This window comes from Melanotaenia boesemani, chromosome 3 (assembly GCF_017639745.1).
Source record: "Melanotaenia boesemani isolate fMelBoe1 chromosome 3, fMelBoe1.pri, whole genome shotgun sequence".
NCBI classification, from domain to species: Eukaryota; Metazoa; Chordata; class Actinopteri; order Atheriniformes; family Melanotaeniidae; genus Melanotaenia; species Melanotaenia boesemani.
The window spans coordinates 29,038,670-29,063,337 of record NC_055684.1 but is presented as its reverse complement, the minus strand read 5'-3'; the positions used below and the strand labels follow the sequence as shown (position 1 = coordinate 29,063,337).

General features: G+C 38.4%; 2 protein-coding genes across 5 annotated transcripts in view; one reads left to right on the top strand and one right to left on the bottom strand.

The window, feature by feature from the left end:
* The first annotated feature begins 282 nt into the window (after positions 1 to 282).
* On the top strand, positions 283 to 20,151 carry dstyk (dual serine/threonine and tyrosine protein kinase). The gene is made up of 14 exons (XM_041980963.1): positions 283 to 1,454; positions 2,620 to 3,029; positions 8,967 to 9,473; positions 9,648 to 9,843; positions 12,570 to 12,808; positions 13,594 to 13,677; positions 13,779 to 13,955; positions 16,707 to 16,836; positions 17,303 to 17,459; positions 17,777 to 17,909; positions 18,057 to 18,170; positions 18,805 to 18,919; positions 19,189 to 19,323; positions 19,894 to 20,151. Exons 1-14 carry the CDS (start codon positions 1,259 to 1,261, stop codon positions 20,079 to 20,081), a joined length of 2,781 nt encoding a protein of 926 aa, XP_041836897.1. The 5' UTR covers positions 283 to 1,258; the 3' UTR covers positions 20,082 to 20,151.
* A 2,770-nt stretch (positions 20,152 to 22,921) lies between these two features.
* celsr2 (cadherin, EGF LAG seven-pass G-type receptor 2) overlaps positions 22,922 to 24,668 on the bottom strand; it is a 59,444-nt gene continuing 57,697 nt past the window's right edge. Inside the window, exon 33 of one of the 4 annotated variants that reach the window (XM_041981443.1) lies at positions 22,922 to 24,547. In XM_041981443.1, coding sequence (XP_041837377.1) covers positions 24,520 to 24,547 — 28 coding nt within the window. In that variant the 3' untranslated portion in view covers positions 22,922 to 24,519. The remainder of the gene's footprint in view (positions 24,548 to 24,668) is intronic. The other 3 variants (XM_041981444.1, XM_041981446.1, XM_041981448.1) reach the window with 3 other exon arrangements.

The following is a 24,668-nucleotide window of genomic DNA, read 5'->3' as shown; positions in this document are numbered from 1 at the left end:
ACTAAAACCAAACAAAAGAGCAGCAGATCCATAACTAATCATAAGTATATCATTCATATATATATATATATATATATATATATAACACATCAAAGAGAAAAAATGCTATTACCTGTCTACTAAGGCATGGGCAACAGTAATTTTCCTCTTATATTTTAGTGATTTAGTGTGTAATGTTTTTCTTCTTTTCTTTTTTTTTTAAATGGATGTTGATATATACTAAATAAACATTTCTGCATTTCCCAGAAATCAGTGCGTCACCTCTGGGCCCTCCCATTTCTTTCCCTAACTTTGGTCTGGTCGACTTTCTGTTTTGCTGTGATTTGACTGCTTGGTCTCAGCTTAGCTATGTGATTCGGTCCGGACACTCCTCGCTCTACCACACAACTCCCCGTTCTCCTTCCCTTCTTTCCCGCCGGGGGAACAACAGACAGCTTCATTTAGCTGTGTTGACGGGCGTTGCTCTCCGGGGTGGAAGATGTCCGCTGACTTCTCTGGTCCGTGGGCACTTTAAAGAAGGGATTTCCCAGGGAGCTTCATCGGGAAAAGTCCGACGTTTTTAGTCGTGCTCCGGCTGCTCATGGTATCAAAAGCTGGGGGGCTCCCATTTGAAAAGTGAGACTGCATGGCCGTGAAAGAGTGCTCTGGACCATTAATGTGAAGTTAGAGAGTATGTTTATTGTGCCAGGCCAAGGTGGGGACGGAGAGGAGATGCCATCTGGCTAGCAGCGCTAACGTTTGTGGACCGCAGCTAGGTCGCAAGTCACAGATTACTTAGCGCATTAGTGGGCAACACAGTATCGTGCAATCGATATCATTTGTTTTTGAAACACTTCAGTTTGCTTTCAGTTGGGAAAAATATTTACGAAGAATGACAGCTAAGATTAGACGAAATGGAGGCTAGCTTGTTGGGAAATTTTCGCCTCCAGCAGTCACGTCGCTAAGCTAGCTGTTTGTCAACATAACAACAAATGCCTATTTCTCTTCTGTCCTCTGACAGAACGGACTAAATAAACTGTTTACTAATAATACACTCACGTTTAACACATTTTTAGACCGGCTACCGTTCAATGAATGTTTGTCGTGTTGATGTGTTTTACAGTCTAGCAGGTGAACAAGCATGACAGCTAGTTAGTAACAGAAAAGGTGTGATATTGGCACATTTTCGTTTGAGCATTTCTACTTTAAGGCTCTGCTTGAGACCTGCTTAACCTGTCAAATCGCAACAAGAAGAAAGTAGCAGCACGTTCTGTTCACCATGGAGGGAAATGTACAACAGAAAATGACTCCTTTAGCTCGGGAACTGACGAGAATATTTAACAGCTACAACAAACACTCCATACAGCTGAAGAAGAACCTAAAGGAGACTAATATTTTCCTACGGGAAATAAGGCAAAACTACAGCAATGCTTGTGCATCGACCATAAGCTCAGATTCAGCTTCTCTGGAGGCAGGTAAGGTTAAATACATTCAGCAGCATCTGGGCCATGCTCTTGAATATGTGTGTTTAGCTATTTTCGAAGCTCCTGGGATGATTGACAGAAATACATCACATCTGCAGCTGGATAATACTTGTGCAACCTGAAATAAAACAAAGAGAATTGGCCAGTTTCTGCTGCCAAGTGATTACTCCACTAACCTGCAGCCTGAAGAAATCCATTCATTAGTAATGGAAGGAGATTATACCCCCTTGAAAAGCCTGAGCAGACTTAAGTGCACCAAATATGCCCAGACTTCTGCATTCGTTAGTTAAGATCCCGAGATTGTCTCTTTTTGGTGGTGTCATAATTTGTTAATGGTTAGGTGTGCATTTATACTATTTGTATATTTTGATCCCTTTATTTCCTTCCTATATCTAAAGCATTTTATGAGCGTTGTGAGCATATCTTCGTCATATGATACAAATACATACTCTGAAACATTGATTAAACATGCTGGAGTGATAGTGTAGGCATCCTCAGGAGTAGCCTACACAATTGTGGTTTGTTTTCTACATACAGAGAAGGTCAAAATAATTTTCCTCAGTGTTGCGTGAACAATGTTAAGCTGAAGATTATCCATAATCAAGAAAAAAACCGAGATCACAATGCTGCATTACACGGATAAAGCCAAATGTACTTTCCTGTTCACTAGATTCATATTACAGATTTCTTGGTTGCACATATTAGGATGAAACTATATTAATAGATAATATTAATTTGTAGCTGCAGCCATGATAGGTCAAGTAATGACGTCGTAGATTGGCAAATTTAGGTAAAAGTGAAATTTAATGTCAGATACACACATAGGCAGTTGTTGTCCACTCTTTGTTATATAACTGTTCTTCACTGTGACTCAGCATCCCAGTGGATCATGTCTGATACTGCAATAATATGGGTGAACTGGTTCTTTTGTGCATGTGCTCCACATCTTAGGCTAGATCCGGTAATGATAGCCAGAGAAATGATACCCAGTATTTTAATGTGCTTTTGTGTTGAACAGCATTTAAATACAAAGGGCATTCTGTATCTAATCTCAGCGTATTGTGCTGAACAGTAGTACTTAAACCTAAAAGGTGTGAACATGGTTGCATACTCAGTCCATCTCATGTAACTGCTGCTTGTCTGTCTCATTTCACAGGCCAGCTTAGCTGCATCTGTTTCCCAACTCATGAGGAAGAGTTCCTACGCAACACAGTGGGTGCTGCCCCATACCTTCTGGTGCTGGGCCAGGACTGTGCTGCCCGCTACCAGCTACTTAACTGCCTTCTGGGGGAGAGGCTGCTGCCTCTTGGGCCAGGGGCCGGAGAAGCTTGCAAGGGAGTCCAGGGCACTGTCTGTAAGAGACGAAAGTTGTGTTTCACCCATGGGAGACAGACACGGCTTAGCCTGGCACTTCCTGGCCAGTATGAGCTGGTGCATCAGTTGGCTGCAAACCGTGGCCGCTGGGATACAGTTCCTAGGGAAGACCTGGAGATCCACGAGGAGTGTGAAGATCCGGCTCATAGGCTAGCAGAGCTGGAAATCACCTTGCATCACCCACTGCTTCAGGTAGGCTGCTTCTATTTTAATCAACCCTCTTAAGGTGACATGCAGGTACCCACATCAGGGTTCCCTCCAGGATTTTTTTTTTACACTGTGGGGGAGGGCCACAGCTTCCCTGCTACTCTCTCCTGCTCTGCCACTACTTTTTTCTCCCCCACTACTCTCCTCCACTACTTTTGACTGTTTAGTAAACAGTCAACAAGTTTTATATTCTTGTACATCACAAATATTGCACAGTTAACATTGGGAACATTAAAATATACTTGCCATCATACTCATCTGTCACTTTTATTCCTCAAAATTTGAGGACTTTAAGTCTTAATAAATCAAGAACATTGAGCCTCTCCTTTATTTTACGTCTCTTGACTTTCTTCCTTTTCCTTTGAAAATATTTTAATATGGGTTTATTCATCTGAAAATGCAACCAAGAATAAGTCATTACAGAAAACTACCTGACATCTTCTGTTTTATTTATTGATCTTTTTTTAATGTAACTGATAGGAGGTTGAACGGATAGATGTAATGAACGGCTGATCAAGGTGCTGAAAATGTATGAAAATGTTTACGTCACATTTGGCATGAAAAGACACAAAATGCCGCCCAGCCACGAAGGAAGTGTCAAGTTAAAGATATAACAACCAGGCCAATTGTTCATTGCACAAAAAGACATGTTTGTTTTTCAAAATGAAACTTTGTGCAGAGCAGTGTCACATTCCTGTGTAGACTTTGTGTTCATATGGATCCACTCATACAGTATAATTTACATTTCGCTGCTGTCAGACGCAAATCTCCTATGTCCAAAACTGTTATTTTTCAAGAAATGACTAAAACCGTATGGTTTTTGTAATATTTGGACATAATGTCATCAAACTTGGTATTGTGTTTTACATCATATATCTTTGTTTAAATATTTGTAAAACTACAGACAGGCATAAAGGGTGATCAATAGTACTGATTTATGAAGGGAAAAAAAATCATGAATTTTGGACATAGGAGGTTTTTGCCCGACAGCAACGATCTGAAAAAAAAATTCATACCTCTGAAGGGATGCTGGCTTTTATTTTGCTGTGATGGTGCACTACGATCGTTTACATGTAGCGGAAACACAGCTAATGGTTTTACACAAACCTTTCCATGAATTCTACTTAGCAACACACAACAGTAATTTGCTGCTCTGTTTACAAACTGTGATACTTGTATTCAGTTTCCAGACACTTACAGGTGATATCATTACAATGTTTACAACTTTTTTAACTGAACATGTTGATGGACGGTGAAGCTAAGTAGATAAAGATGATTGGATAAAAAGGCAATGTAGTTAAGTAGCAGACAGCCCTCATCCCCATCTCTATACACTTTTACTGAATCTGAAATGAGCATGATGTTTTGTTTGTTTTATTTAATGTTACCTTTAATATTACCTTTTCCGGTCACAACAGTGACCCTACTCTCGTGTGACTTAATGATGGTGAGCGGGATCTTAGCATGTATAAGTGTTGCCTGTGTCGCTTTTGTCCAAAATTCAGATTTTTAAAATAGCAGTCGTAATGACATTGTTCTTAGACACCCAATGATAAAAATTCTAAATGTAAGGTTGAATAACTATCAGAAACTTGATTAAACAAAAGGAGGATAAACATTTTTTGGTGGATTATAATCACAGTTTATTTAATCAAAATGGATTAAATAAGCAACACGGTGTTGTGTATCAGCTATAACAGGTTCGTTTATACAGTAATGTAAGAGCATTGTTATGGTGAGTAATTTACAGAGGTGTCAAGTAACGAAGAACAAATACTTTGTTACCTTACTTAAGTAGAAAGTTTGGATACCTATACTTTACTGGAGTAATTATTTTTCAGCCGACCTTTTACTTCTACACCTTTTTACATAATTATGCTTTCTTATATTAACATTTTAAAAATAGCCTTGTTACTCCAATTTAATTTCAGCTTGTTTTTTATTCTGGCTCATCATCATTAAAACAAAAAACAAAACAACAACAAAAAAAACACACACACAAACCGAAAAAACAAACTCTGTCCAGATAAATTTCACCATCCAGATGGAGTGAATTTGATTGTGGTTGTATGAGAAGTATAAATGTATACCATTCTGACAACCTTTTAGTTTGTACGTGATCCATCGCATCTGCGAATAACACAAATCACGTCATAGTCCAGCAAGGACATAGCAGACATATGTAGCCTCGTGCAACGACGATAATTCATGATGAACTTGACAAAGTACTTTGACTACATCATTTAATTTCTGTCAGTAACATTTGTTCACCGATCACTTTACAATGAAATCCATGAAGCATAAAAGCAGTGCATAAAATCATAAATTTAAACAATAAAATTTCTTATAGGCGGTGTAGACTGGCAGCAGCAGCTAAACCATATGCAATTTTAAACAAGTGTGTCTTACGCTGAGACTTGAAGCTGTCTATACTGTCAGCAGCTCTAATAGAGGTGGGGAGAGCGTTCAAATGTCTGGGTGCTGTGGAAGTAAGAGCTCCGTCCCCACAGGTCTTCAGGTCTTTGTGGGACAGACTGCAGGTTCTGGTTATTAGATCTGAGTGTGAGTGAGGTGGTGTGGATTTGCCTGAGAGATTTCAATGCTGTGTTAATCTTCTGTGGTGCTTCCTCCTGTTGGGGAAGTAAAGGGAAAAGATAATCGATTTGTTATTTTTGTCATTGTCTCATCTAAACTAGACTTTACTCACGTGGCTCAGCTCCCAAATTGATTACTGAGCCCAGCTGTTTTTTTCATGATTTGTTCAGGTTTTGTTTCTTTTTTTTGTTTGTTTGTTTTTTAACCGTATCTGGTTTGTGCTGCTCTTTAGGAATACACTCTTCTACAGCAATCTTTTGTCCGTTTCTGCTTTGAGCTACTTGTTTAAAATATTCACAGGTTGAAGTGATGAGAGAAAAGGGAGAAATGTTAAACAACATTTTACAGTCATGCAACAAATTCAGCCAATGTGACCTGAAAATCGCAATATCCTGTGGCAGTGAAATGATTTAGCATGGTGTAAATATTGTAGTCATACCTTTCATGTGAAACACATGGAAAATAGCCTTTAACCGTTTAGACCAAGGCCCTTTAATGAGCATTGCATAGCCCAAGAAACTGGGCTTAGATCTGCCTTGGGGCGGCCCACCCGCCCAGCCCCCTTACGTAATGCCACTGGTCTGGTGCAATTCACATGACTAGGTCAAGTAAAAAAGATCCCAAATCCTTTGCAGTGATATAATTGCCATGGTTACAACTGAATTGTGGGACACTGTTTACTCTTGACACTGCACAAACTAGATTTAAGCTTTCATTGCTTAAATTAAGATTTTGTGTCATAAATTACAACATATAACGTATATAACTTCTTCACAAGTTAGTGTAATCCAACATTTTTGTATGAAATCAGTGTTCACAAATGTTCAACACACACACACACACACACACACACACACACACACACACACACACACACACACACACACACACACTGTGCTCACAGGCATCAGTTGCATCCTCAGTTATGTGATTTGTGGAATTACACAAACTGTGAGAACTTTAGTGGCACACATTCACAATTATTATAATTTAACATTAATTTTATAGCTGGCTCTCGATCCACGTCAAATAGACAACTGCCTGAAAGGAAAACATATGTTAGAAACGGAGGTGGCCATTTTACACACGCTTTCAGATTTCATGTGGGGATCTGCAGTCCTTTAACGCAATCAACAAATTTTACACTTGAGGGGAGCTAAGCTGCTTTGATAGTTGATTTATTTCCAGTAACAATTCCAACTTTGTCATAGATCAGCAACTGAAGGACCTCTGTAGTCTTGTCTCATATGCTTGTTTCCTCCATACTTGATGAAAAATAAATCTCCTCTTATTAACCTGCCAGTAAACGTGGGTTTGTCACAAGCTAAAACAGTGTGCTGCTGGGCTTTATGTTCTTGCTGAATGAATAAGACATAGCCATGTTTAGTCGGGGATAAATGAAGCCACAGAATGTCTCTGCTTCCTGTGGTATTCACACTGTTCTGCTATAGTCGCAGCCCCATGCTTTGGAAGCCTGAAGATCAGAACCAACTTGTTAATTAGCTCTTCACCCTGAAACTTACCTTTACCTACCAGTTTAGCTTAACCAAGATGTGACCAGTCCTAACATACCACTATGTTTCTAAAATTCTTTTGAGTAACATGTTGAGTTTTGTTGACTACCAGGGGTCCAAAAGGTCACCTAAAACAGCCCCCTTGTTAACGAAGGACTGTGATATTAGCATCTACCCTGAAAATATGCAAACATAAGGAAGTTCTAATTACAGACATGGCTATTTGTCTTTGCTACAGAGCTTGTTCACAGGGATGCTGATGGTTTTTAAAGATTAAATAAATCAGAGCAGCTTCAAAACACTTTTCTGACATTATTTTGCAGCTTTGTTGTTGGAAACAGGCTGCAGGCAGGCAATTAAAACACTGTACTGATTTTGACTGGAAACAAATGTTTTCAGGCTATCTTTGTTCCAGAGAGACTGCTCAGGCGGACTCGCCTCTTGCTTCTTGGAGACAGGACTGACTGTCTCCTTTGTTTGGCTGTGGTCATTTCTGCTTCTTTTCTCTGGCTTGCTTTTCCTCATCACAGTCTCCCTCTCAAGCGAACTGCCAGACTGCAAGTTTATTTTTGTTAATCTTGTTATTTATGAAGGGTTAAGAAACTTGTCATTTATTTCTGTCTCATCACAAACATTCCCAAGACCACCACAAATATTTATTTACCATTATGTGTTCAGAATTAGAAGAAGCATGTGATATGTGTGGATGTTTTTGCTTCTCTCCTATTTTTTTAACCCTCTTCTGGCATAAAAAAGTTTAATTGCTCCTGGAAAAACTTTGCTACTAAGATACACTTATTTTTGTAGTTTAAGTTTGTGAGTTGAAGAGTTGATTTATCTAAATGACATAAAGCATAACACGGAATAACTTTTTCTCATGTTGATAAGAGCTATGCTGTTTGCTACTGTAGTACTGTTAATCCATCTCGAGTATAAATGAGCATGAACTTATAGAAAAGAAACATTTTCAACTGCTGCCATCCTCACGTTATGTTTTACACAACCTGCCACATTAAATTGAATTGGTTTGGTGAGACGATGTAGGATAAAAATGATGCCACAAAATTTTCTATTTATACCTCACTTTACTTTTATCAGCAAACAGCTATCATTGGATGCTCTCTCTGGCTCTCTCAATCACTGTCACATGCATATCTGAGTGAAGCTTGAGGAACATTAATGTAAAAATTATCAATACCATCTCTTGTAACAGATTGATGAAGCCACTAATGTTGTATGTCTCATGTGTGAGAAAGGCCTCATTGTATAGAATCTCTGCAGGGGATGGGGTTGATCTACAACAGACTGATTGAAGCACTAAGACTTGCATTTGTTGACCTTATTATAGTTAACACGAGAACAAGGTTGCACCTTATAAATTCTAATTGTCTTAAATACCATACACCTGCATTGGATTTATTCAGTGAAATACAGTGTAAACTGGAAATATAATCAGATCTATTTTTACTGCAGCAAGATCTAAAAAAAAATGCTTAAATACTGCATAGTCAGTTCTTGTCTGCTGAGTTGAGCAATCCTGTTTCATTCCAGTGAAACAGCTGTATCTAAAAAGAACATATGATAAATTACAATTATTTCTGGCTACGTGGCAGATATTTCTATCATCTTTTGCAAATAAACTTGGTGGGATTGTTGTGTTTATATAGGTAGATATCTGGGTGAGCCATTGTATAGTTGTATTGTAAATTTAAAATAAAGTTGGATAACAACCTTTATTAATGAATTCCTCTATAACATCTACACGTTTATTATGAGTGTCACATTTTCATTGTTTCATTGTGGCTGGTTTCAGGAAGCAAAGGTCATGGTGGTGCCCTGTTCGAGTGTCCAGCCCATTGAAGAGGCGCTGGAAGACTGCACGTGCAACGTGATTCCTATCGTGCTCTATGCCATCAACCAGGACTCCCTAAGCCCGGAGCAGGTGGCTGAGCTGCGGAACGTCAAAGAGATGCTCTCCTTTCCCATCTGTTTTGTTCGCATCCCTGACTCCACAATCGCAGCCTCTCCAGAACCCTGCCGCCGGGTGGAGAAGGAAAAGGAGAGGGAAAAAAGTGCCCTCCACAAACAACTACTCTCGCTTGGCCTCCTAAATAGCCCGACTGGAAACTGCTCCTGTGGTGCCCCGACACAGATGACTGCCCCGGGTGCTAAGCCCCAAAGCATGTTGGGTGAATCTTTTGAAAGACTGCATCGATTACTGGTGCCATTTGCCCGCCAAGTGCTCCAAAACCAACAGGTGGAGGCTGCCAACCTGCTTAATGGGCTCCACTGTCGATGTCTGGATCTTTTCATCAACCAGGTTAGACAAGTCTTAGCACTGGCTATCTGTGTGTTTGGTTTTACTGCTTCAGCAAAATAGTTTAACCTTTGCTATCGTCACTGCATGAACTGCTTCGTCTTAGTGTGTTTGACACTATGTCCCCTGACACAAACACTAACAGACCTGTGTCCTCTGTGTTTCATTTCGCTGCAGGCCTTTGACATGCAGAGGGACTTGCAAATTACTCCCCGCAGGCTGGAGTACACCCGTGAGAAAGAGGGCGAACTCTTCAACTCCCTTATGGCCATTGCTAACCGCAAACAGGAAGAGATGAAGGAGATGATAGTGGAGACTCTTGCCAGTATGAAAGAGCAGCTACTGGAGGACGCAGCCAATCTAGAGTTCACAGGTTTGTTAGTGCGGACCTAGTTGTTACGAGACATGCACCATTTTGCTTTTCTAAAATTTTATTTTATTAATTTTCATTGTGCAACACAAAACTCAACAGAGTTTGACAGATTTAAACAAAACATTGATTCATGTGTAATTAAATCAAGTCTATGCAGATTACATAGATGTTTCTAATAGATCTAGATCAGGGGTAGCCAACGTTGGTCCTCGAGGGCACCAATCCAGCAGGTTTTCCAGATTTCCCTGCTCTGGCACACCTGACTCAAATTAAATGGATCCAACAGCCTATAAGGATCTCCACAATGACTCGTTAGTTTAAGTCAGGTGTGTTGGAGCACGGAAATCTGGAAAACCTGCCGGATTGGTGCCAACGTTGGCTACCCCTGATCTAGATCAACATCAAAATCACTTTTTGGGCCTTACCCTGTCTTGTCAAAGATTTGCTGAAAACCTTTTTTTAGTAATCCTTCATACAGAAAGAAAATCAAATTACAACATTAACCACAAAACGTCCGTGACTGAAGTAAAAAGGGAACTTAATACTGCAGGCTCAGTAATGCTCAAAACTGTAAACAGACAACTATCTGTGTACTTCATTTTTTTTTTTTATTTGCACTGGGTGTCCATAAAGCATGATGGACTGAGCATCAAAACTTGTCCCCAGTGAGGAGAGGGCCTATGTGTTAGTGCTGGAATATTTCATTGTCACTCATTTTCAGGCAACATATCATATGAGCAAGGATGGAGGAGGAGACGCTGCGTTGCTCGTGTGTGCTGTAGTCATATGATTGGTCAAACAGACATCATTATAGTGAAGGCAGAAAAGACCATTTATGGGAGCTGAATGTGAATATTGGTGATTATTGTTGTTTGTTTTTTTTATTTATTTTATTAATCACTGAACATGCTGCGTGCTCATCATTAGCCATGACGTCCATCTTGTGAGAGGGAAATCTGTTGTGATCTTGTGCTGGGATGAAGCGCTCCTCAGTGATCTATGCTTAGCCAAATTCTTTTATATTGAGCACACACAATGCTGTAATTCTACTGCATTTATTTATGTAGTGAATATTAAAGAAGATATCCGTGTGACATTCTAAGCAGCAGGTGATGCGTTTAAGTGCCGTTTTTGGTCGACAAACATGATTTATAAATCTCTGGTGTTGGCACACTGCTGTTTGCTTACTTAATCTAATACAATTTTTTAACATGCTCATCAGATTTAGATGTTGAATGGCAAATCTTTTTAGCAAATTAAAAACTCTTAAAATGACAGACTGAAACGTATTGGCTCATTTGTACCTATAAAGGCCAGAGACAAGTGTCTTCAGTCTTCAGAGCTCATTGCAAATTTATGTTAAATTAAGATTCTGTTAGATGGGATTACATTAATTCCTGAGGTTGTTTACATTTAGATGTATTAAATTAAAACCTACATTTTCAGCAAAGAGAGTCTTTTGTGTATAAACTTGAATGCTTTTCTATTATATATATTTTATTTTAGATAATTGGAAATAGGAAATTTGCTGTTATACTCCATAATGACCTTTTGAATTAGTGATTTCACAGTTGATTAGTCAACAACGACCACTTCTGTGCCTTATTTATTTGGCTCCTTAAGTTAGAGGGCATAATAAGAAAGACTTCCCTCTTTATTATGTCTCCATGTCAGAAGATGACCATCGCTGGCAGGCAGATTGCATTCTCTTCATACTACGTCTGTTTTATCTGTCCAGGCTTCAATTTGTGATGATGCCTATTGGACTCAGATGAAAGTGAATTGGGCAGGTGACTTATCTTTACTGGCTGGAGTTTTTTTTTTTTTTTTTTTTTTGGGTGCAGTTATTTAAAGCCATTTCATAAACTATCTTCATCTGAGGGGAGGGGGCATTACAAAACCCACTGCAGCTTGCAATCTCCACAAAGTTTGTAGCTGCATGGATCAATGTTTAAAAGTAGCGTCTCATCAATCCTGACAATGTTCAGGAAGCAGTTTTTCTGTGTATCTGGGTAACTTTAAGTGAAATCCAGTTTGAATGTTAAACATTGATCCTTTTTTGTAGTCATTTGTTGTTAGAAACCAGAAAAATGCAGTTTCTTAGACTCACCTTATCACCTGCATTGCAACATAAACACACTTTGCTCCTCATGTGGTGTAGTGCCATCAAAACACTCTTTTTTAGCTCTTACATAAAACCAGCAGTCATGATTTTCTTCTTAAACTTGTTGTGTCTATGTCCCCACACACCCCACTTTTTTGCCCACGTTGATCTATTAGTCAGCTCCTTTAAGCTTTACTATCAGATGCATGTATGTAAACAACAACAACAACTCCCAAATGGGGAGGGGGTGACTTGGTTCTTGCAGGGAGGGAGCACATGACTCGAGGGAGAACAAATGAAAACACAGAGTTGAACTATGTAAAATAAATGTGATTAATTCAGGAAAAACAAAACGAGTTTGCTGTTGTGCTGGCCTGAATTACGTACTTATTTATTGAGCTCACAATACTGTTAATGATTGAAACAAATCAAATCAGAAATATATAATTAACTATACATTTGTGATTATTGAAAACAAACACTTGGTTGTGAAAATGGTGTATCAGTAAATTTGTGTTCAACAACATCAAATGAATAGCTCATGACATCAATTCATTATTTCTCTGTTAATTGGTTACACATGCCACATTATTATCTTGACAAACTTTCCTTTCATCTGCAGACATCATTGTAACAACCAATGGAGAGCCTGTTACGTCAAAGGAGATTAAATCCTGCATCCATCTGATCCAGGAACTGATAGTCGTGCGTTTGAATCAGGCAGTTGCGAATAAGCTGATCAGCTCTGTGGACTATCTGAGGGAGAGCTTTGTGGGAACTCTGGAGCGTTGTCTCAACAGTCTGGAGAAGTCCAACTTCGAGTCCTCTGTTCACAATATTACATCTAACCATTTAAAACAGGTGGGCAGTTTTTTGTGGAATAAAGGATCTGAGATATTGTGGCTGTTAAAGTGGAAACATCTTAAAATGTCAATATGTCCTTTTTTAAATGTTTATTGAAAAGAGTTTTAGTATTTACCAAAGCTGGTGGGAGGAACTAGACTGTGCCATCTTTGATTATTAAAAGATAAAACAAATGATCAGATTTGATCAGATTGACATACTGGCAAACCAAAGAAGAAAACGCTAAACATATAAGACTGAAGGTAACACATGGACTCCTCATTGGTTCTGTCAGAGGCCTCTAGACTATAGATGAGAGGGCTGGGCGATATGAACCAAATCTTATATCTCAATATTTTTACCTGAATCACGATATACGATATATATCTCGATATATATATATTTTTTGTCAAGTAACCAAAGAGACAGCTCTAATTTACAGCCTTCAGTGCTAAAGACACTTTTACTAAGGATCAGCAGCACATGTGCATTAAAACAGTTGACTGAAATTAAAGTACCTTTATATTAAATTAAATACTCTTAAAACAAAATCAATTAAAAATACTTTTCAATGACCATAATCAAAATACAGCTGTGCAAAATGCAAAAAAAAAGATGCTTGTAACTCAAAACAAGCTATCTCGATATAAACGATATTCCCTCCTTCTATATCGCGTCTGATAAAGTCTCGATATATTTGAAAATCTCGATATATTGCCCAGCCCTAATAGATGACTTACATTCTTACCTTAAACAGTTTTTTTTTTTTTTAGATTATTTATTCCCTTTTCCCATGTTCACAGTTATTAAATGCTGCCTATCATGTGGAGGTCACCTTTCATTCAGGATCCTCTGTCACAAGACTCGTCTGGGAACAAATCAAACAGGTTAGAGTCTCAGAATATCTCTTGCGAAAACATGCAGTGATAACTTACAAACGGATTTGGTATTTGGTAATGCTATTGTTGTATTATTCTGTCTCTTATAGATCATCCACAGGATAACGTTTGTGAACCCTCCCGCCATCAGTCCAGAATGGAAGCGTAAAGTTGCCCAGGACGCCATAGAAAGCCTCAGCGCCGCCAAACTGGCACGGAGCATCTGCTCCCAGTTCAGAACCCGGCTCAACAGTTCCCACGAGGCCTTTGCAGCATCTCTCCGCCAGGTGAAATTCTACTCTTCTTTGACAAAGACTGGGTCCTCTTAGACACCTGCCATCATTTTTAGCATCTTAAACAAAGCTGTCCCCTTCACAGATAATCCAAAATAAATCAAGTCTTTTAAGATGAATACCCAAAGCTATGCTGAAAACTTTGCTCCAGTCTGCTAACAGACATTTGTGCCTATGTAACCTTGATGACCAAACTACCAATATTTTGTAGCCCAGTGAAAACACACTGTTACTGTAGGGGCATGAAAAAGGTAAACAAAGTGGTTTAATGTAATGGTTAAGAGGGAGAATCGGCAGGGCTGTGACATACAGAATATACAGTGTATCTGAAATAAATGGCTTTTCCCAAATATGAATCATACACATGAAAGAAATGGGGCAAGCTTTCCACTGTAGCCCCTTTTACACAAGTGAAAAAACCCACTAACCCTCACTAATATCTGACTTTTGAGTGCAACGAGAAAGTCACATCAGATCACTGATATGTGCTGGCTTCAGCCCAGCATTACATGTCCTTATTTTCAATGATGACATAAAGGCTCTGATATTTAAAGCAACACCTCTCAGACAAAAACAGAAAAGAATGCCGTTTCTTTTTACCTGCTTGTAGCACAGCTGGCATTCCTGTTGTTTAAGGCTGACACTTACAGCACAGTCAAAGATAATAACCTAACCTAATCATCTCCAAAGATGCAGTTAGTGGTCCAACACAGCGTGCAGGATGATGTATAATGCCATCCCTTCATGTCGCACTTACAAGCTAGTTCTTGTAGAGGTAGTTGTAGTTTCTGAACCAGTTCTGAATAGGCTGTTGCCCTCAGAGGACTGAAGGTAAACACACTGCTACTTGCATTTGGAAAGGCTTTTGTCTGCTCGTTTATGCAAGTCTACCCACATTTACAGAAAAAAACATTTAAATATATAAATATAAAAATGTCATACTTTATAATTTATATAAAGAGAGGATTAATTGGCATTAGCTGCAACTTTTAGCAGTTTTTTTTACATACATATTACCCAGCTAGCAGAAAGAAATGTAGAGTACATATATGGAAGGAAATTTAGCCTAGTATTTATTTTTCTTCCAGACTTAACAGAATAGGCTAAAAGGCTCTGCACCTACTGCATCTGTGACTTATGGGGACACTTAGGTCTTTTGTGTTAATTGACTTATGGTTCAACAAAAAAAATTCCTTCTGTGTTTTATCTCTTTGCCTTTGAAGCCCATGTTTGGGGGTAATTGCAGCACCCCTCTTCCACAACAACCTGACAAATCAGTCCCAGTAAAATAGTTTTATTAGTTACTATCACATGTCAGCATTGTCATAATCACTAATTCATTATTCAGGATGCAGTTCTACACATACAGTAATTAAGTGTGACGCTCTTATAGTGGGTGCGATGTGGGACAATAACTTGTAAATGTTTTAAAGGATATAATCTTAACTCCATTTAGTTATTAATCTGATATACTGCTTGAGTGCCGTGCAGACAAGTCAGGAGAGAAAACTGTATCAGAAGTCTGTCACGTTTCTTTGGAAACTACCAGAATAGCAAACAAAGCTTTAGTTAATCACACAGATAAAAACTCTTGTTCGTAGTATCTTGGTATGTGGTGTTGCATGTCGGGTGGTGTAGGAACGGGTTGAGAAAGTGGGGGGAAAAAATTAAAGTATGCTGGGAGGTATGAACGAAGAAACATTTGCCAGAGCAGTTAAGTTTGGGTTAAAGTTACACAATGTTTTTGTTTGTGAGGGGTTACTTCTGGTTTCAGCCCAGTGTCGCTTCACTTTACAGCGTACCAGAACTTGCTGAATGCAGTCTCAAACTCGATAGATTTTATTTTTATGGATATTGTTTAAAAACATAAAAGGGTGAGTAGGTGGCAGCTGGGAGTAGATATAAAATGTGCTCCTCACGTGACTGTTTTTGTGCCTTTTTACAGCTTTTTTTTTATGCCAATATATTTATTTTACATTTACATCCACAGCTCTGAAGCCTTTCTGTATGAAACAGTTGTTGTTTGCAAAGCTGCCTTGTGATGTTGAGCACATGGTTGCATTTGTCGTGCAATAACATCAATAACAAGGAAAACATCAAGAAGAACAGCCTCAAAAATCATGTAAAAGTAAAAGAAAAAAAGAAATTTTTTCCACACTTTATCTGAAAGGAGGTCAACAATATCCCTGACAGGACACAATGTTCACTATGAGGCATCAATTTGTTGTTGCCCCCTGGTTTAAAAAAAACTAAAACTAAATGGATTAAGGAAAAACTTCTGTGTTTATAAAGACTTCTGCATAAAACAGTCTGAGAAATGACCACCTCGCTACAGAGGTCAAGGAAACTGGCCAGCAGTGCCTGAGAGCTTCATGTTGCCACTGTGATAAGAACATTTAACCTTTGAAAGATGCTGTTTACATAAACAAAAAAAGAGATGTTGCAAGATGGATGAAGATGATAGACTTCCAAAAATGTGCTGCTATTTTGTTAAAATGTTGAACGCTTGAATGCTTGATATGCTGGTTGAAGCTGAAGAGCTCCAAGAGTACAGCAGTGTTTGACTTCTGTTAGTGTAGCGTATCACCTCACTTCTACCCATTTTCTATTGTGACTTTTAATACCGAAACAAAGCATATTAAAGAATTTGTACTCAGAAATAAAATAGAACTTCTACAATTGAGATCAGTTGTTTTATTTATTTTAATAGCAATAAGATATTATGCCGTATGTTGGTGTTTGCAGCTGGAAGAAGGGCACACAGGGCGTCTGGAGCGCACTGAAGACCTGTGGCTGCGTGTGAGGAAGGACCACGCCCCTCGCCTGGCCCGCCTGTCTTTGGAGAGCCGCTCCCTGAGGGATGTGCTGCTGCATGGTGAGTCATAACCAAATCCTCTCATTGTTCATTCACAGTCGAAACTCTGCTTACAAAGTCCCTACTCTTTGCTGTAAAACCGGACCTTCTTTAAAGAGTCCAGAATTTGTGCACATGCAAATATAGCTCTTTTCAGCTCTTAAACACAGATATACACAAAGTCCTCTTTATTGTAGACTTGAAACCTCAAGTTTCAGCTGAGCACAGGTGATAGCTTTCAGCAGTTTCAGCTTCCATGACCACAAAATCAAATGCTGCATAAATGTCTGTTTGCACACTGAAGGCCAATTATCCAGTAAACAGATTTCTTAGTGGGTGGTGACCTGTAAAAAAAAAAAGAAGCCAGTAATATCTCTATCAAACCTAAAAAGAAATAATGTATACGTAAAAAACGCAATCTTTATTTTATGTTTTCAGCTCCAAGTTGTCTTGAGGCATATTTTTTTATTGCCTATCATCCTCATAGGCAAGCCTAAGCTTGGGCGAGAGTTGGGTCGGGGCCAATATGGAGTCGTGTACTTGTGTGACAGCTGGGGAGGACACTACCCGTGTGCCCTGAAGTCTGTGGTTCCACCCGATGATAAACACTGGAACGACTTGGCTTTAGAGTTTCACTACACAAGGTGAGTGTGAAAACTTTCATAAACACGTCAGCAAAGATAAGCTTTCTGACACTTAAAGGTGTGCATGAGAAACTGAGGACTGAAATGTCAGCAGTTTCAGAACCAGCTGCATTTATGAAGTGCATAGCTCTTTATTGAACTTGACAGTTTTCTTGCAGCAGCTATAATCCACCCACGTTGTGGTCAAAAATGTTCTGTTTATGCTGCAGGCTGTTCTGCCTCACCTCAACTTGATGTTGCAAGTATTTAATGTATTATCATTAGCAACTGAAATATTTTTGTTTCTCTCACCTCTACCACTGTGTGTGTTGTTCTAGATCTCTGCCAAAGCATGAGCGACTTGTTGACCTGCACGGCTCTGTGATCGATCACACTTACGGGGGTGGCTCTAGCATTGCGGTGCTGCTTATCATGGAGCGCCTGCACCGAGATCTCTATACAGGCTTAAAGGTGACTTACTGGCTGGTGACTTAGCGGTTAGCAAAAATTCCTATTATTAATAGGAAGAACATCACCTTTTTACATCATACGCCTTACCTTCAGTTAACCTCCCTTTTTTCCGCTCTTCTCTTTCCTGATTTCATCTATCTCCTCCAGGCTGGTTTATCACTGAAAGAGAGACTTCTGATTGCTGTGGATGTGGTGGAGGGGATTCGTTTCCTGCACAGTCAGGGTCTCTTGCACAGAGACATAAAGCTGAAAAATGTTCTAGTAAGTTCACACCCATTACCAGTTATACTAATTATAGCAGGTATGGAGTATGTGTTGATGTGTGTATATGTATTACACATCCATATAAAAGATGGACGTAGCCTCCAATTTGGAAGATGAATTCAGTGCTGAAGTGTTTCAAACCTGCATTCTTTCTAATGTCCAGCAGGGGGCGAATCCTGCAACTACAACATACCTGTATATCAGAAATGTTAGATGTATAAATTAGATGTATATTAGAAAATTACTTCTCCTTAGACTTGATATTTATTATTATACATTTATTATGTTGTTAATAACTCATTTTATTCTTTAGTCTAAGACAAAATGGACTCTGTTTATTTTTCATTTTAAATTACCTTTTCTGATCATTTTTAATTGTTTTCCTTTACTCTATCACAATATATGTGCATTCATCCTTTCAAGCCTTTCAGCAACCATAGGAAATGTAGAATTTAACAGTATTTGCCGCCTGTCCAAATTGTGACAAACATTTAAATTCCTGGGTTCAATATAATTCAAAGGCACTTTATTTGTATGTAATATTATTTAGCAACATTTTATTTAAAGAACACAATAATGTTAATCTTTTCACTCTGCTGAAACCGTCTCTTTGCTCTTTCTTTCCCTTAAGTTGGACAAACAGAACCGTGCAAAGATCACTGACCTTGGCTTCTGTAAACCAGAGGCCATGATGTCTGGCAGCATTGTTGGAACGCCCATCCACATGGCTCCAGAGCTGTTTACAGGTACGCTAACAGTCACACCGCTGGTAATTACCTCATGGGGAAACTCCTGTAGTACCACTTCAAACTGCTTAGTAGCTCTGAAGTTTGTCAAAAAGAGGTCACAGTGTAAAAAAATCAATAGACCTTTATTTACTTAAGGGGCAGTCCTGTCATATGATGTACAACATGCTTGATGTTAAGGTTTGAATTTCTGCTTACAGCTTTCTGTGTGAAAATGACACCCAATTGAGCAGAAATGTTTAACTTTGCTTTGGCTCCTCTCCTGACAGGAAAGTATGATAACTCAGTTGATGTCTATGCCTTTGGGATCCTGTTCTGGTACCTCTGCACTGGTTCAGTGAAACTTCCAGAAACTTTTGAGAAGTGTTCCAGCAAGGACCAGCTCTGGAACAATGTTAAAAAAGGTAAAGGACAAAGTTTTACCTGTGTCCCCTCATTTTTAGAAAAATCAAAACTTTTAAACTTTGGAGCATGTATGGATAGATCATTTCTTTAGCATTAAGGCTTAAAAGACTCCTTTCACCCCACATACAAGTCACATGGAAGTTCATTGTTACAAAACTCACTGCAAGTATCTACATCATGCATACAAAAAGAACATGTTTAATCGGGGTTTAGTCCCGGGTCTAATGACCAGCTGTAATCCGCACTGATGGACACGCCACTCTTGTGTGCATGTGCTAATTTTTAAATGAGGTTGCTTGAAGCTGCATGTTTGGTCCCTCGAAAGTTTAACTGAAAGCATTCACATGTCAATGAGTTTTAGTCCGTAATAGTTTTTAAGCCAGGAAAACCGGTTTAGTGATGAAACAGGCTCACTACAGCATGGAACACTTTAACACACCAAACATTGCTGGGTTAAAATAAGAATGATCTGAAAAATAAGTCAGTATACATAAAAGATGCCCTGGTGTTAACTGGTGAGTCTCTGCATTTCAGCTGCAAGCTATTTAATTGTGTCTGTGTTGTTTTAGGGGCTCGGCCGGAGCGGCTGCCCAGTTTCGATGAGGAATGCTGGCAGTTGATGGAAGCCTGCTGGAACGGGGACCCTTCCCAGAGACCACTGCTCGGCATTGTGGAGCCCAGCCTGCAAAGCATCATGGACAGGCTCTGCAACTGCGGTTCCGAGCAGAAAAGCAGCAGCCTTGAAGACTCAAACTGAAAACACTCCAGACAAACTAACATATATGTGATAGGGATTCTTATCAGAAAAGTGTTTTTGTTGTATTTATGAAGAACGGAGCTGAACGGACCAATGAAAGGTGACCAAGTTGTCCTCCATGTTCATCGTTGTTGGATTTGTGTTATTTATGAGGAGCCGACTGAGGCGTGAAGTGTGTTTTATTGTTTTTGGCTTTGTGTATTTGTATACAAACTTTACACTATGTTTTCCTTGTAGCTATAGCGCTAATTCAAACCATGTCATTGGATGCAATTTGTTTTTAAAAAGTAGTCCATTCCCAGTATTATGAAAAACATATAAATATATATATAAGATTAATTTTAGATTGTATTTAAACTGAACATGTCTGTATCCATACAAACCATCTTTTTTTTTTTAATAAAATGATCTGTTCCAACAAAGTGTTTGTGTCACAATCAGATTGAAATGAATGGATTAACTGCTAATAACTGAGGGCTGTCACTAGTTGTTAGCAGGTCAAATAATTTTTTTTCTTTTTATAGACTGGATCTTATTATTGAACTAAGATGAGTTGGTTTTTATTACTCAATTAACCCCTAAAAAAGTAGCCTCCGGAAACTGCAGTTTTTCTACTTTGTTGTCCAGCATTAAAAAAAGTTTTCTGATTTGCTAACATTTTTGAGTACATGTAATTAAACTTGCATTGTTTTATTATTACTGACTAGCTGATAACTGGTGAGACCATCACGTGGGAAGAATATTTAAAGAATAGCGTCTGTGTTTACTTTTCAGACTGCCGCAGCTCAGCAGAGGATAAAATCCTGCGTGCATGGACTAGAAAGCAGATGAGCAACTTTAGCACCATCTAGAGTCTCCAGGACAAATTCTCTAAATCACGTGACGTTTAAACAGACTTTTTTTTTTAAGCCATGTGACACAAAACTCTGCTGGCATAAAACATGAGTACAGCTTCAAATAATAAATCCCAATACTGTATATACTGCCGTACAACACACTGCTCATCTAAAATGTCTTTCCAGCATCATTTGAAAAGTAAAGCACATTCAAATTAATTTCTCTAAGGTTTCTTTTTGTTTTATCTATCTTGAGTTTATTTATCTTTTTACTTGTTCTTACTGCTGTATTGGTAAATGGTGAAACACAGAACTTTTTCTTTTGTTTTGTAACCTGTCTGTCAGGTTAACTGTTTTGTTATGGAGCGCCAAATGCTATGTTTCTTCAAAACAAATGTAGCCACGGGTATTACTAAAGTAACCTTGAACCTTGATGGATAAATATGTTTATCCTCTTGCTTTTAAATCCTTCTTTTACTAAGAACCTTAACCTGTCAAATGATCTTGTTTTAAATATGTAAGAACCTGTTCGCTTTCTACGAAAGAATGCTAATCTTTAACACTCATTTCAGCATAATCTGATGGTTTTTGTTACCCTTACTGCACTCAGAAAAAAAAGACCACAAACCTCCCAATACTAGAACTGGTGAAAATGGGAATTTTAAAGTATAGAGTAAAAAGAGGTTTTGATAGTAACAAAAACTCTTGACGATGGAGACCTAAACTTTTGCGTCATTGATGTTGAGTTATGCATGAAGTAACAAGCTATTTTTGCTCAATAGGTGACGTTAAACAGAAAAAAACACACATACCTGTTTTAATGTTTCAAAACTGCGTCTAAGTAGTGATGTTGTAATGAAGCCCCGTAAATGGAGTGAAGGGGGAACTCCTGAGGACCTTCTTACTTAGTCAAAAGTTTCATTACTCAAAGCTACGTTTGTTTAACAGCTCATTTGGGGGTACTGACATCTGCTGGTTATTTGATGTATATATATGTTCTGTGACATATTACATACCAGTGGATCTGTAAGCATAAAGATGCATGTTAGGTCAGAATCCCCATGTTAGGTATTGTAAAGTTAAATAAGTCTGTGCTGAAAGTGATATAATGTAATAGGTAATAGCTCTGTGTCCATGGTCCAGCATGCTCATTAACGACAATAATAAGGTTTTGAAAAACATGAATGAAGTAGTGAATGAATTTAATTCTTATTTTGTTAATGTGGGATCAAAACTTGCTAATTCTATCAAATTATGCAATGATGGGCAAGTAGAGTGTGATTGGAATGGAGGCAGTATCTATGTTTCTTCTGTTTCTTGGAGAAGTGGGTGAAAATGAAATTAAAACAATTGTAAATAAAACCAAAAATAAGACATCAACTGATAGTGTTGGGATTGATATGGTTATAATAAAAAAGACTTAAGAAAACTTCTAGGATATATTTTTAATCTTTCATTTCATATGCTCGTTTTTCCAGATAAAATTAAAGTAGCAGATTATCCCACTTTTTTAAAGCAGGAGATAAACAAAGTTTTTTAAATTACAGACAAGTGTCTTTATTTTTACAATTCTCAAAAATGCTCAAAAACTATTTAAAAAAGATTAGATCATTTTATTGAAAATAATAAGAATAACACTGGTAGTTTTCTGCCAGAGAATCTCTTTCTGTGGGCTGCTGCCTGCCAAGGTGAATGCACAATCCAACACATAAAGCATCAAAGCTACAATGTAAGGATATAAAAATGTAATGATTATATGAGTAAGACACAGAGATGCTGGATGGCAGATTTAGACACAGGCAGGCTTGATTTTTTTAAATGAATGTGAGTGGTAACATCCCTCCAGCATAAAGCCAACAAACAGGCTGTTTGGAGCAACATAAAAGAATGAAATGAAATTGAAAATCCAATTAGTGTTTGCAAAATGTTTTAGTCTGACAAGCTGTGAAAAACCAAAACTCTAAAACAACCAACACAACTTAATCATACAGCTGAAGCCAGAAATGGTAGAAAATATTTTAATTGGTAAAAACAAGAGCAGAGTAAAAGAGACAATTCTCTGTTTGGACAGCAGTGTTATAACACCATGACTGATGTAGTAGTGTTGCTTCTTATGGCATGGAATTTATACATTAAGTTCACGTGGTTGGTAAAATGGCATCAACAAGTTTCACATCAATCTGAATGACAAAGTAACTCCTAGAGGATCTTTCCTTCAGAGCATCAATAGTGATTCCTACTTACATTTAAAGATATTTTCTTGATTCATTTACAGTCACTCTGTACAGTAGAAATGGATTACAGCTCAGATAGAATTGCAGCTCAAGTCTGCATATTTTTTTTCTTTTTTTAATAAAGGACAAAGTTTTGTTTCTAGTCTATAAAATGCAACTTTTTAGTCACTGAACTCGAATGTGTTCATCCCTCAGATAAAATGAAATGTGAGAGCATCTGTAAAAAAAAATGTGCTCCCAGTGATTTACAAAAACAAAAATGTGTTTCAAAAGTCCTTTGAGTCGTCTGCACATGCAGTTTTGATCTCTTGAAGGCTTTCAGTCTGTGATTCTGTTGCTTCTGGAGACAATCTTCAGTGATGCGACGTAGCTTATGTGGAGCAGATTTTTTTTCTGCTGTTTTCAAGTTCAGTTCAGCGGCCATGAATACAAAGATCCCCGGCGTCCATTGACGACCCACAGTCCATCGTCCTGTGCCTCTTTGACATTTCAGCCATGTGACATAACTCAATAACCTGAGTGTGACCTTTTCCAACTGGCACAGATGCCAGCAGCTCACACAGCAACCAGAGACATCACAAAAAAGGTACGTATGAAGAAGGATATTTCCCTGAATGTTTGCAAGTCTACAACTTAATGACCCACCCGAAAAGCATGACATCTTTATTGTCCAACAATATAATTATCCTGGAACCAAAACAAACAAACAAAAAAGAATATAAAACTAAAAAAAAATTGACCACCAACAAATCTGGGCAGTAAATTAAAAAAAAAGTGCAATGCTTCAAGTATGTAAACAAAACAATTTCTTTAAAGGGAAACTTTTTCTGATCGTGTGCAGTGGCTCTTGAAGTTTGGCACACATGTATAAATTCATACATGTACACACGCATCCATTCACTCAGTAGAGAACAATGTGCACACACTCCTTCAGCGATGATTGAGAGGAAGGGGAAGGGTGGGGTTCCTCCTTTTCTCCTTTTTCCAATTTTTTTTTTTTTTTTTACAGGGAAGTCTGTTGCTCCTGGTTTGCAGTCACTGTTGAGGACTGAGGCTCTATGACCTGCAAAGACACACCCGGCCGTCAACGAGGTCACATGGAGGTGTTGCAGTGGCTGCTGGGAAAACAGGATGGTGCAAGGAGATGGAGGAGGTGGGTGAAGTCGCGATTAATGGAGCGTGTTAGAGACAAATGCAACACAAGGAATAATACAAAAATAAATAAAAATAAATATGTGAGATGATGAAACGTGCACACACACATGCACACAAACGCACACCCTCAGACACAGACAGGCTGGTGACTGATGCTAAAATGATGCACCAATTTGAAGACAGTGATCCTGATATTAAATGAGGATCAGAGCTTCATGGGATAAAATTAAAGAATAAAAATCTATGATTTTTGGAAAGAGAAAGGGGGCAAAAAAGGTTAGTTAGTAATTATGATTTAACATAATGTACTGTTAATATAACCTACCACATTGCAGGGACTTTAAAGTACATTTCGACATAAG